The sequence below is a fragment of the Pelobates fuscus genome, chromosome 1, assembly GCF_036172605.1.
Source record: "Pelobates fuscus isolate aPelFus1 chromosome 1, aPelFus1.pri, whole genome shotgun sequence".
NCBI classification, from domain to species: domain Eukaryota; kingdom Metazoa; phylum Chordata; class Amphibia; order Anura; family Pelobatidae; genus Pelobates; species Pelobates fuscus.
The window spans coordinates 202359372-202373841 of NC_086317.1; the positions used below are offsets into that span (position 1 = coordinate 202359372).

At 44.5% G+C, this 14470-nt stretch overlaps 1 protein-coding gene across 1 annotated transcript; it reads right to left on the reverse strand.

Annotated features, from left to right (window-relative positions):
* Positions 1–9775: 9775 nt before the first annotated feature.
* MED18 (mediator complex subunit 18) lies at positions 9776–12511 on the reverse strand. Its single transcript, XM_063444445.1, has 3 exons — positions 12393–12511; positions 12079–12165; positions 9776–10555 (listed from the first exon to the last, which is right to left on the reverse strand). The coding sequence occupies exons 2-3, from the start codon at positions 12149–12151 to the stop codon at positions 10002–10004; spliced, it is 627 nt and encodes a 208-aa protein (XP_063300515.1). The 5' UTR covers positions 12152–12165; positions 12393–12511; the 3' UTR covers positions 9776–10001.
* Positions 12512–14470: the final 1959 nt, after the last annotated feature.

Here is a 14470-nt window from a genome sequence, read left to right on the forward strand (position 1 = left end):
AGATTGAGGGTGCTGTGAGTGCCAGGTGTGCAGTGTGTGTATGTGTAAGGGTTCTGTGAGTGTCAGGGGTGCATTGTGCATGGGAGGGGTGTAGTGTGTGTGCAAGAGGGTGCTGTGAGTGCCAGGGGTGCAGTGTGTGTGGGTGTGTGTGTGTTTGAAGGTGCTGTGAGTGCCAGGGGTGCAGTGTGTGTGTGAGTGAGGGTGCTGTGAGTGTCAGAGGTGCAGTGTGTGTGTGTGTGAGAGTGAGGGTGCTGTGAGTGCCAGGGGTGCAGTGTGTTTGTGAGTGAGGGTGTGGTGAGTGAAGGTGCTGTGAGTGCCAGGGGTGCAGTGTGTGTGTGAGTGAGGATGCTGTGAGTGAAGGTGCTGTGAGTGCCAGGGGTGTGTGAGTGAGGGTGCTGTGAGTGTCAGGGGTGCAGTGTGTTTGTGAGTGAGGGTGCTGTGAGTGCCAGGGGTGCAGTGTGTGTGTGAGTGAGGGTGCTGTGAGTGTCAGGGTGCAGTGTGTGTGTGAGTGAGGGTGCTGTGAGTGTCAGGGGTGCAGTGTGTGTGTGTGAGGGTGCTGTGAGTGCCAGGGGTACAGTGTGTTTGTGAGTGAGGGTGTGGTGAGTGCCAGTGGTGCAGTGTGTGTGTGTGAGTGAAGGTGCTGTGAGTGTCAGGGGTGCAGTGTGTGTGTGAGTGAGGATGCTGTGTGTGCAAGGGGTTCAGTGTGTGTGTGAGTGAGGGTGTGGTGAGTGCCAGTGGTGCAGTGTGTGTGAGTGAGGGTGCAGTGAGTGCCAGGGGTGCAGTGTGTGTGTGTGTGTGTGGGTGCTGTTAGTGCCAGTGGTGCAGTGTGTGTGTGTGAGGGTTCTGAGAGTGTCAGGTGTGCAGTGTGTGTGTGTGTGTGTGTGTGTGTGAGTGATGGTGCAGTGTGTGTAAGTGAGGGTGCTGTGAGTGTCAGGGATGCAGTAAATGTGTGTGTGTGTGTGTGTGAGTGAGGGTGCTGTGAGTGCCAGAGGTGCAGTGTGTGTGTGTGAGTGTCAGGGGAGCAGTAAGTGTGTGTGTGTGAGAGTGAGGGTGCTGTGAGTGCCAGGGGTGCAGTGTGTGTGAGGGTGCTGTGAGGGTCAGGTGTGCAGTGTGAGTGAGGGTGCTGTGTCAGGGGTGCATTGTGTGTGTGTGTGAGTGAAGGTGCTGTGAGTGTCAGGGGTGCAGTGTGTGTGTGTGTGAGTGAGGGTGCTGTGAGTGTCAGGGGTGCAGAAAGTGTGTGTGTGTGTGGGGGTGCTGTGAGTGCCAGGGGTGCAGTGTGTGTGTGTGTGTGAGGGTGCTGTGAGTGTCAGGGGTGCAGTGTGTGTGTGTGTGTGTGAGGGTGCTGTGAGTGTCAGGAGTGCAGTAAGTGTGTGAGATTGAGGGTGCTGTGAGTGCCAGGTGTGCAGTGTGTGTGTGTGTGTGTGTGTGTGTGAGGGTGCTGTGAGTGTCAGGGGTGCAGTAAGTGTGTGTGCGTGAGAATGAGGGTGCTGTGAGTGTCAGGGTTGAAGTGTGTGTGTGAGGGTGCGAGTGCCAGTGGTGCAGTGTGTGTGTGTGTGCGTGAATGAGGGTGCTGTGAATGTGTGTGTGTGTGCTGTGAGTGTCAGGGGTGCAGTGTGTGGGTGCTGTGAGTGCCAGAGGTGCAGTGTGTGTGTGTGTGTGTGAGGGTGCTGTGAGTGCCAGGGGTGCAGTGTGTTTGTGAGTGAGGGTGTGGTGAGTGCCAGTGGTGCAGTGTGTGTGTGTGAGTGAAGGTGCTGTGAGTGCCAGGGGTGCAGTGTGTGTGTGACTGAGGATGCTGTGAGTGCCAGGGGTGCAGTGTGTGTGTGTGTGAGTGAAGGTGCTGTGAGTGCCAGGGGTGTGTGAGTGAGGGTGCTGTGAGTGTCAGGGGTGCAGTGTGTGTGAGTGAGGATGCTGTGAGTGCAAGGGGTGCAGTGCGTGTGTGAGTGAGGGTGTGGTGAGTGCCAGTGGTGCAGTGTGTGTGTGTGAGTGAGGGTGCTGTGAGTGCCAGGGGTGCAGTGTGTGTGTGTGTGTATGGGTGCTGTTAATGCCAGGGGTGCAGTGTGTGTGTGTGAGGGTTCTGAGAGTGTCAGGTGTGCAGTGTGTGTGTGTGTGTGTGTGTGAGGGTGCTGTGAGTGTCAGGGGTGCAGTAAGTGTGTGTGCGTGAGAATGAGGGTGCTGTGAGTGTCAGGGTTGAAGTGTGTGTGTGTGTGAGGGTGCGAGTGCCAGTGGTGCAGTGTGTGTGTGTGTGCGTGAATGAGGGTGCTGTGAATGTGTGTGTGTGTGCTGTGAGTGTCAGGGGTGCAGTGTGTGGGTGCTGTGAGTGCCAGAGGTGCAGTGTGTGTGTGTGTGTGAGGGTGCTGTGAGTGCCAGGGGTGCAGTGTGTTTGTGAGTGAGGGTGTGGTGAGTGCCAGTGGTGCAGTGTGTGTGTGAGTGAAGGTGCTGTGAGTGCCAGGGGTGCAGTGTGTGTGTGACTGAGGATGCTGTGAGTGCCAGGGGTGCAGTGTGTGTGTGTGTGAGTGAAGGTGCTGTGAGTGCCAGGGGTGTGTGAGTGAGGGTGCTGTGAGTGTCAGGGGTGCAGTGTGTGTGAGTGAGGATGCTGTGAGTGCAAGGGGTGCAGTGCGTGTGTGAGTGAGGGTGTGGTGAGTGCCAGTGGTGCAGTGTGTGTGTGTGAGTGAGTGAGGGTGCTGTTAGTGCCAGGGGTGCAGTGTGTGTGTGTGGGTGGGTGCTGTTAATGCCAGGGGTGCAGTGTGTGTGTGTGAGGGTTCTGAGAGTGTCAGGTGTGCAGTGTGTGTGTGTGTGTGTGTGTGAGTGAGGGTGCTGTGAGTGCCAGGGGTGCAGTGTGTGGAAGTGAGGGTGCTGTGAGTGTCAGGGATGCAGTAAGTGTGTGTGTGTGTGTGTGTGCTGTGAGTGCCAGAGGTGCAGTGTGTGTGTGTGTGTGAGGGTGCTGTGAGTGTCAGGAGTGCAGTAAGTGTGTGTGATTGAGGGTGCTGTGAGTGCCAGGGGTGCAGTGTATGTGTGTGTGTGTGTGTGTGAGTGAGTGAGGGTGCTGTAAGTGTCAGGGGTGCAGTGTGTGTGTGTGTGTGTGTGTGTGAGTGAGGGTGCTGTGAGTATCAGGAGTGCAGTAAGTGTGTGAGATTGAGGGTGCTGTGAGTGCCAGGTGTGCAGTGTGTGTGTGAGGGTGCTGTGAGTGTCAGGGGTGCAGTAAGTGTGTGTGCGTGAGAATGAGGGTGCTGTGAGTGTCAGGGTTGAAGTGTGTGTGTGTGAGAGGGTGCGAGTGCCAGTGGTGCAGTGTTTGTGTGTGCGTGAATGAGGGTGCTGTGAGTGTGAGGGGTGCAGTGTGTGGGTGCTGTGAGTGCCAGAGGTGCAGTGTGTGTGTGTGTGTGTGAGGGTGCTGTGAGTGCCAGGGGTGCAGTGTGTGTGTGAATATGTTTGGAGGGCTTGTGTGTTGGGGGGAGGTAAATTATTATCTATATATTAATACAAATTAAAAATTAAGAAGCATTGATTATATCTGCCCTCCCTTACCTTTAGCCTGGGAGGGGGGACTGTGCTGCCATCCCTGGTGGTGCTGGTGGTGGCCATGGCAACGCTCCGAATCTCGCAAGAGGAACCTGGCGGAACTGCAAGATAGAGCTCCTCCGGGTTCCTCTCCTGTCTACCTCCCTCTCTCCCCACCGGCGGCCGCAATATACTACATGTGGGTCGGTGAGGGAGATCTTTGATAGCGCGGGCCCTGCATAGACCAGCAGAGGTTCCTGTCATCTCCCCTGCCGGCCTTGGCCCATGGCCACCCGATGGCCAGTATGGGCCTGCTGGGGTCTGTTGGGTACTACTTCTTTCTTTTAGCAGTCAGGAGAGCTTCTATTAGCTTTGCAGTGCAGGACTAGCTTACTTGCTAACAGCATCAGCTGATTGAGCTAAGCCCTGAACTAATAGGCATAGCTCAGACATTACATGCTCCCGCAGACCCCAGGTAAGAAGCCAAATGCCATTCTAAAACATTTGACTACTTACATGGGAGGGGAAGCACCAGACAACTCCTTGTTCCATAACCAGTACAGCACACTGAAGTGGTTAAGGTACTTGCAATTTCTCTTTAGTGAATGTTAGTAGCACATTTACTGTCTCTTGAATAAAGTTAAAAACAATTTGCCATAATGGAAATTTTATTTTAATGTTAATAATGTTACACTTGAAAATTCGGTCAAGTATGCTAATTTTACATTTGAGAATTTGCATATGTAATGCCTTGTACACAATGTTGGTCTCTGACAAAAATAGTATTGCATACCACTAATTTACTCTACGATTCATATGTGGTTTTCCATGTCCCCCTGTAAAGTTCTCCTTAGGAATTACACAGATCTCACTTCCTCTTTTAATAGAATTTTTTAATTGCAAGTACATTTCCAGTGTTTTTGACATGTTGACTGTGATACTTTTATGTTCTGTAATCAGTACCGGCCTTGAAGTGTATTTTTAGTAAGGTGATTATTTCAACAGGCTTAGAAAAAGCCACACAGATATAATTTCACTATATTAATTAGCTGCATTAGGGTTTCTAGAGATTATTGCATCATTATATAAAATGTCATTATTTTGCCTTTGTGTGCGGGATTTTATGAACTTTTGTTCCCATAATAGGCTGCATGTGAATGTTAGGCATGTTTGTTTTGGCACATAAACTATTTCTGAGATTTTTTTTTTTTTTTTAAATTCTTTATTTTTCCGTGCATGGGTTTATCATAACAATCATACATGTCTTGCCCCAACAGCAGTGACATGTTGTAGAGGAAACAAAGCATAACAGTTGTGGCATTGAAAATGAGTGCACATTTTTTTTTATACAGTAGAGACATCGGTAAAAGGCAGAGTAATAGTCAGTGGTGCAGTAAGTGTTTAAACATAGGCTATGCTGGCTGACTATTTGAGAGTAAGTTTAAGGAATAGAACTAACTAGTAATTTGCACGTTTGACATTATATTTAGGAGATGGGCTTAATAGCTGACTGAGTGCAGTATATGTTCACGGACAAGCAGAGAAGAGGAAAACAACATTATACAGAGTGAACTTGAGAATATATCATGCATAAAGATTTGAGAGCAGTTAGTGGAATCTGCACATTTTTTTTTAAAAGGTAAATACTGACATACAATAGATCACATTTGCAATGGATAATCATCGGCTAACTGATCTATAGTTAACAAGCTAATTGCCTGTTCTTATAATGTGTTGCTTGCTCCACTCCTGCTATATGAATGCAACAGTCTGTGCTGTGAGTTGTTAGGGCCAGTTCTGACCGCAGTGTGAGACATACTGTGCGGTGGGATCTTGCAGAGTCTCTGCTGCAGGGCCTGTAGGGGCACAGACTGTCTCTAGGTCCTTCCGTCTTGGTCAGCCGACACCGGCTCTGAGTGAGTGGCACGTGGGTCCTGAGCTCTGCGAGGTCCCTTCCCCCGTTGGTTGTTGCCGCTGTGTGAGTATATCCCAGAAGTGGGTCGGTATCGCCCCCAGGCTCTGCAGTGGGTCACTCCAGTGCGGTTGTGTCGGGCGCATGGCCATCCTGCATGTCTCGCTGCCGGCCGCCATTTTAGGTGCGCCTTGGAGGAGGTTGTAGTTCTGCTTGTCTGCGTCAGGCTTGTACTGCTGTCTCAGCTGGTGCTTGTGGATGTCGAGTGCGGGCCGGGATAACCCCCGCCGGCCCAGGCGGGGGGGGGGGGAGGAAGGCTGGTGCACTGAGAGGTGTGTGTGCGGTGTTACCATCCAGAAGAGCGGCCGTCTCTCCCTGGCTCGGCCGCATGTAGGCCCCTTGTGCTTTGCGTGGGATCCCGGGCAGTGTGAGTCTCGATTGTGGGTTCCTTTGATGCACCCGGGTTTCCCCAGCTCGTCCCATGCCCCCTGACTGGTGGGTGGTTTTGTGTTTGGGGTATTTATCCCCATTATTGTCGCTTCTTGCAGGAGCTGATGTACAGCACGTCTATCCTGCTCGGCAGTCAGGCTCCGCCCCCCTTGTTTTGTTTTTTTTTTATGTTAGTTATTACGGCACGATATAAAGCTTCCCTGGCAATATTAGCACCTGTAGCACACTATTTTTTATTACATAAAGTGTGTATGTGTTTGAATGTGTGATTGCATGTATATTTTTATGAAAAGTGGTTTGGTGTGTGGTGTAAGAGTAAGGCAAATGTATGGTTTAACCCCTTAAGGACACATGACATGTGTGACATGTCATGATTCCCTTTTATTCCAGAAGTTTGGTCCTTAAGGGGTTAATCAGATTTTTTTAGCCCCTTCACCTAAATTCTAGGGCATTTTTTCAACCTGTTTAAAAAATACCTGCTTTTAGTCATATGTGTGTCATTGAGCATCAGTGTATGAATACAGGGGTTCATTTGTCATTGCTTGTGAATGTTGGGATATATGTGTGTGCAGCAGGCCTAGACTGGCCATAGGGTGCATCGGGCAAATACCTGGTAGATTGATGTTCTTGAGGTGGGCATGGACTACTATTAAATATATGAACACATTTTTGATATTGAGTACCTTTAAAAATCAGGGGAATTGATTTAGAGTTGGTTTCTCATTTTCTGATATGAGACTACTCTCATCTGATAATTATTTCCACCAGAAGCTGGAAGAAGCATTATTTTGAATGGGGACAGCACAGGCAAACAGTTGGTAATCCAGTTCATCTCAAGGGTTTTTTGCTAGCATTAATATTAGGATTCTGTACACATCTTCATTTAAGCACAGTTGTCATATCACATCATAAGTGATATAGTTCTGCAACAGTTTGTTTCCCATTCAGTTGCTAATGTTTGTCAATAGAAATTGCCAATCTCGGTATTATTAGATATGTTATGTATGCTGTTGAACAATAGAAAATAAAAACAAAACAAAAAAGTGTGCTTTTTTGTCATTACTGTTAAATACTATTACAGATCCAATTATTTTATTACAATATTAATGGAAGTCGTCTAAGAATATTCTCTTGTTTCGAACTATAAACAATATAGATAAGTCCTATAGAAAACAACTCTTTAAATCTTTTTAAAACTCATTTTATGTGAACTGATTTCCCTCTTTAGGATTAACAATAACTAATAAAGTTGAAGAATTGTTGAAAAGAAACAATGATTCTTTTGAAAGAAACTTATCTGTAAATAATTATTTCTCCTCCGTATATATTAAGGAAGAACCCATGGCAATAGATGTGCAAATGATTGCTACTAAAAACTTGCAGAATAATTGTAATTGGTTAACTCAAGACAAGGAGCTGCAGCAACTAAAGAAAGTGAATATAAACAAAGCTCCAGGGCCTGACGGTATCCATCCACGAGTACTTAAGGAACTAAGTTTAGAAATAAGTGAACCTCTGTTTTTGATCTTTCGAGATTGTTTTCTTTCAGGAAGTGTTCCGGATGATTGGAGGAGGGCAGATGTGGTTTATATATTCAAAAAGGGTTCAAAATCTTTGCCTGGAAATTATAGACCTGTGAGCTTAACTTCTGTGGCTGGAAAATTATTTGAGAGGTTATTAAGGGATAATATTCAAGAATTCCTTAAGAAGAACAGTTAGCAGCAAAAATATGCATGGTTTTATGAAGCACAGGTCATGTCAAACTAACTTGATTGCATTCTACGAAGAAGTAAGTAGAAGTATAGATCAGGGTGTTGCAGTGGATGTGATCTATTTGGATTTTGCCAAGGCATTTGATACAGTTCCACACAATAGATTAGTGTTCAAACTCAAGGAAATCGTACTAGATTAAAAAAAATACTTGTTCTTGGGTAGAATATTGTCTTAAAAATAGAGTACAAAGAGTTGTCAATAATGGTAAATTTTCAAGCTGGACAGAGGTGGCAAGTGGTGTCCCTCAGGGTTCTGTTCTGGGACCTCTTCCATTTAACATGTTTATAAATTATCTTGAAAAAAGCATTGAAAGTCATGTTTCAGTGTTTTCAGATGACACCAAACTTTGTAAAATAATACAATGTGAGCAAGATATTACTTTTCTGCAGAGGGGATTTAGATAGACTGGGGGACTGAGCACTCAAATGGCAGATGAAATTTAATGTTGAAAAATGCAAAGTTATGCACTTCAGCGTAAAGAATGCACAAGCAACGTATACCCTTAACGGAAGCGATTTAGGGATAACAACACACGAAAAGGATTTGGGAATTGTTATAGACAACAAACTATGCAACAATGTGCAATATCAATCAGCAGTGGCTAAGGCCAGTAAGGTATTGTCATGCATGAAAAAGGGCATTCATTCTCGGGATGAGAAGATCATTTTGCCTCTTTATAAATCACTGGTAAGATCACATATTGAATATGCTGTGCAATTTTGGGCACCTGTTTTAAAGAAGGATATTATGGCACTAGAAAAAGTGCAGAGGCGGGCAACAAAATTAATAAAAGGAATGGAACATATCAGCTATGAAGAAAGGTCCATACCAGGTATCAGAGTCCATACAGATGTTCAAACAGCAACTAGATGCATACTGGCAAAAACAGAATATTAAAGGATATAATTTTTCAATGTAGGGTAATAGCTGCTTGATCCAAGGATAAATCTGACTGCCATTCTGGGGTCAGGAAGGATTTTTTCCCCTAGTTTGTTGCAAAATTGGAAGTGCTTCAAACTGGGTTTTTTGTGTGCCTTCTTTTGGATCAACAGCAAAAAAAAACAAATGTGAGGAAGAGTGAATTTGACGGATGCAAGTCTCTTTTCAGCTATGTAACTATATCTAGAAATGTGAATAAATGTAAACATGAGGACAGGCATTGTGGCGAAACCAACCTCGCCACTGTGAACCGGAGAAGCCTGGTTGCCCGCCTGCTCCCTTTGGACTATGGACCGGCCTTGAAAAAGGTTTATTCTCCCTGCAGAAAGGCTTATTCGTGCCTTTCTGCCAAGGTGCTAGGGACCACCTAGGAGATGGAGTGTGCCGTCTCCATTAACTCCCAAACCTTTATCCGAATGGCCTGATTTTCAAATATGTTGTTCCTCCAGACTAGAGCTATCTGTAGATACTGGATTTGTGGATGTACCCCAAGTATTTAGGGTACATCCAAAACTCGGGGAAAACTATGTACATGTTAATTGTGTTAACAGATAAGTTAGAGGTAGGAGATGTGTGGGTTGTACCATAAACTGTATTGGTGTACTGTAAATCCCGCCCTTGCATGGGAGAATCCCATATAAGCCTGTTGTGTGAATAAATCAGTGTTGTTGCTGTTTAACCCTGAAAGTGAAGTGTCGTCTCGTTCTTGGGGAGAATTTGACTGTATGCCGATTGCCAGGAGTGTAAGTTGTTCGTATTGCTTTTCCTGTTCGGCTGCTTCCAGGGTTCATGTGTCTGCTGTTCGAGAGTTGGTGAATACGTGCAGTTTGGAGTTCGGGAGGTTGGTGATTGCAGTAGCTGCTGGTCTATGGGAAAGGGGATTATCGCCTAAACGGTTTTTATCCTCTTGTGAGTGAAACTGTCCGTTACAGGCATCTATGTATATTTGTGATGCTTATCATTCACCACTGATCAACATCATAAGTATGGGTGTTTTCATAAAAACAATGCATTCTGATGTTTGGCTACATGGAGACTGAGAAGCAGTGCTGCAGGGTATATATGCAGCTATCAACCCTCACACATGGTTGAAATGTATAATGAGCTGAATGTTTTAGTTATTGCATATATTTACAGAATAAAGCAAACCAAAACATACTTTAAATAGGAGACCCAGAGCATGTATTATTAAAATGTGTTTTTAATACAAATGTCCAGAGAAAAATGGCACTTGCCTATTATCTGATAAGGTTCTTCATTGAGTGCTGACTTGTAAACCCACCTGTGACACAGATACCGGACAGTGGAAAAGTTAGGCATTATGACCTCTTTCCTGCTTGTCAGTTTAACCCTGACACTGGATACAAAATAAGCTGCAATGTAGTCTTTTCAACTCAATGGCAGCGTCCTGTACACTCTTATATTGTCCTCTTCACATTAAGCGTTTAGGGTCAATCTTCTCAAGTTGCACGAGAGGCCTGAGCTGCTCTGCAAAACTCCTAACTTCATCTGCTATTGTGTCCTGTCCAGCTGGAGCCACAGCACTAAGCTCAACCAGGTAAGAGAGAGATAATGGTTCGGCTCCTTCTGCTGCTCCTGCCACTAGTACACGGAAAACTTTGTAGACTGCAATCTTCATAACCCCTTTCCGAAACAAGTGGCCCCTTGCCACAAACTCATGGTCCATCCGAAAACCCATCTCCTGAAGGAATTCTGGAAGAACATCAGAGGTGGCAATATCAACACAATTCCGAACAAGGGCATGACGACTTCGATCTCCTGCTTCAGGTTGTCCTAAGTAGCGGAGATGCCATGGAGCTCCTGGACGGTCAAGAGGTCGACGTGCACGTAGAACAAATGGGCTGGCCTGTTGGCCCTTGAGGAGGTACACACTTTCATGGTCAGAGAAGGTTTCTGGCTCCATGTTATCACATAAGCCACGTAATCGGTGAAGAAGGCTTTCTAGACCCTGATCAAGGATACTACCTAAAAATACATAAACAAATTACTTAAGTGTACAACAACAAAATTAAAAAAAAAAAACAATAAAACTTTAAGGCTAATTTCAGCAATTGTGAAGTTTTAGTGTGGTTAAAGGCTTCCTGGAAGAGAAAAAAAAGGAAAAGCAGAAAAACAAACAGCTCGCAAAACATTGAAGTCTTAGGGGGACACAGAATTGGAAAAAAAATGGTTAAATAATTTTCTGATGAAGATTGGAATAGTATTCTGTAATTTATAGTAACATTTCTTTTGTACAAATCATGTAAAATGAATTTACAAAATATTATTTTGTTGGTATTTAACCGGTCTGTTTGAGCTATGTGTGCACCCTGTGATTCTTCAGCATGCTCGCACAAGTGTAGTGGAGCGAGATCTCTATCCCACATTTGGTGGTTATGACCGTGTATGTTCCTAATTTAGAGAGAACGTTTTGATTTTATTAAAGCCTTTCTCTCAATTCTTATTCATTTAACTTTGAAAGTGGCTCTCTTAAGCATGTTCCCAAATCTAATTTTACGGTCACACCAAAAATGATACTCTGCTTTTTTTTTCTTCTTAGCACTTATGACCTTTATAGCTAGAAATTGTAAAATGAACCCTTCCAACATTAACCCACATTAAAAAATATTATCTGGTACAACTGTTAAATGGAGTACATAGCACATTAGCGACATTTTGTAAAATATGGGATTCTGTGCTTACTTCTACAGAGAGAAATATATGGCCCATTTTAAGATGTGGAACATTGCCTTCTATTTAATCGTATAGTTAGTAACAGAAGATAGCAACATGTATTATATGGACTAGACTATCTTATTGTAGGGTTTATTTTGAACTGATAATTGCTACAGCTGTCAAACTCGGAGTACCCACTTTTCTGTGTGCTACTTTTTTCTTTGTTAGGCTATGTTTATGTACACTCATAATGTATGCTACAATACATGACTGTACATTGTACCCTTTTTTGTGTTTAAAACACACACACAAAAAAAGTAACAAAAAAGGATCAGTCTATGAGTGACAGAAAGAGTCCCAGATATTGTAAAATGCTTTAAAAAAATGGTTATCAGCACCCGCGTAGACACAGCACCATGGCCACTATAACGAGCATGGTAGTTATGGTGCTTAAGAGCCTCACCAGTTGCATCAGCAGGACAGAGTTTGACTCCATTCTCACAGCAGAAGTGGCTCTAGTGGCTATCAAAAAAAGACAGCAACCAGAGGTGTATTTAATTCTGCCATGTAAGCATTGTCGTATCTATTAAACTGCAGTGTGTTACATTGCAGGGTGCAAACAAAAAAGACCACTGCACCAAGACCAGTTCATTGATATGATAGTGCTCCTATAATGAAACACTGCAGTATAAAATCGGTATGGATGCACTGAATTTAAACGATATGATTTGTTGCTTAATGTACAGATTGCAAAATAGCAATTTCATTGATCAACAGAGCACAGTTTAGCTGTGGTTTTATGGGGTTATGTCTATAAGTTATACTGATCTTACCTTGCAGTAAATACTCCATCATATTGATCGTCCCTCCGGACACAGGCATGGTGGTGACTGGGGGAGCCTCCATTGCCAAATAAGAGTCTACAGGTAAAACACAGTTTGTTTAGGAACACAACATGCAGACAATTACTGCATGAAATCAGTTTTCCCATTAATGAAAGTGAGGGGGGGGAAAAAAATCACAAGAACACGACTAAATCAGCATGTATTCAAATGATATACTCCCTCCATGTATCTAAAACAAACCACTAACCTTAACAAAGTAACTTGAGACCTTCAGACAAGTATACCAGATGCTCATTACTCACCTTTATAATAATATATCAAATTGTTCTACTACAAGAAGCGACTTTCTTCTTCCTCAACAATATGAATCAGTGGGAAATGAAGCCAAGCATGAATCCACATACCCGAACTACAACTCCCGGCATGCTCAGCTGCCCGTCAATTGAACGGAACCAATGACAGCGCAGCTGTACCACGACGCATGCGCAATGGGGAAGGAAGTTGTCGGACATGTCCCGGTAGTGCTTGTGAGGCCTCAGTTACGGCTTTAAGAGGAGGAGTTGTTAATGGAGGCAATGAAAGGGTGTAATGTCGTCCTCTAGTGTAGAAATGTTTCTGTTAGAATGTCTTGGCTCTGTTATGTCTGCAGTTTACAGGCTTTGGAATGTTTAGAATTCTACAAATGAGTATACTTTATATGTAATAAAAAGGTGCTTAGGGCACATACTCCCTCACTGCCGCCAGTATGGGTTTTGTAGCTCTTCAACTAGGAGAGGGATGTTTCCGATAGAAGCAGATTGTATAGTTCTAAAATGTGATCACTTTAACCCTTAAGGACACATGACATGTCATGATTCCCTTTTATTCCAGAAGTTTGGTCCTTAAGGGGTTAAATAACGCATTATAAGGACAAAAGTAGAGTTTGACAATCATTGCTATTTCTGAAAAGTGATGAGATTAAAAACCCCTTGGCTTTAGGGTGACCACATTTCGAAAATGCAATTTAGGTACACTTCCTTGCCCCTCCCGGATCCCCTCTTCACACAGCGACGTAGCGTGGGTTTCAGCATCCATTCCCCCCCCAATATTTCATGTACACCCCGATTTCATGTCCATTCCCCATATTTCATGTCATTTCCCCCGTAGGGTACATGTTGTGAGATCAGAAACCGATGGATTCAAAAGTTCAAAGATTTGAACTTGGCACGCAAGAGAGACACACACGGGAATGAGTCCAGGACTGATCGTACAATGCAAAGCCAAAAACACACAATCAGGAGGATATTAACAAGGTGTTTAGCAGGCCATATCATTTTTAAATTCTCTGAGGTAGAGGTGGGTGGGAGAACTTATGTTAGAAATTACAGGAAGGGTGTGTAATTGTCTAGTACACTGAAGTCACTTGTGACTGTGCTACACTGTAGTATAATAGATTTTGTATTCAAAGCAAAAAAGTAAAGAGGAATACACTGCTATTGTTTCATTCACGTAACAGAAATTATAGCAATATAATTGCTCTGCACCAATAATGGAAAGTGGTGAGGGATGTGCAAGCAATTTCATATTAATGTGCTATTATATGTAATCTTTTAACCCCTTAAGGACACATGACATGTGTAACATGTCATGATTCCCTTTTATTCCAGATGTTTTGTCCTTAAGGGGTTAATATGATGTTATGTCACCATTGTGAGATATTGCAATAATATTAGTATTGTCTTAATAAAAGGAAATAATTTGCTCTCAAATTTAAATGCCAAAAATGTTATTTTCTGTTTGACTGGTTTACAGTCAAATTGAGGGAAGATTTGTTATTATGATCTTTCCAGACAATACATTACAAATCGTTTTCCTGGCACTGCAGGTCCCCTCTCCCTCCCACCACCCATCCCATGTTGCTGAAGGGGTGAAAACCCCTTCAGTGACTTACCTGAGACCCCCGCCGATGTCTCTCGGCGGTTGTTTCGGGTCCGCCCACGCTACTCCCCCGCCGACGTCATCCGGCGGGGGAGACCTAATGCGCATGTGCGGCAATGCCGCGCACGTGCATTAGACCTCTCCGTAGAAAAGCATTGAAAATGCTTTCTTATAGGGAATTGAGCGACGCTGGAGGTCCTCACATAGTGTGAGGACGTCCAGCGACGCTCTAGCACAGAAAACCTGTGCTATAAACCAGGAAGTGCCCTCTAGTGGCTGTCTAGTAGACAGCCACTAGAGGAGGAGTTAACCCTGCAATGTAATTATTGCAGTTTATGAAAACTGCAATAATTACAGCTGCAGGGTTAAGGGTAGTGGGAGTTTGCACCCAGACCACTCCAATGGGCAGAAGTGGTCTGGGTGCCTGGAGTGTCCCTTTAACCCCTTAAGGACCCATGACATG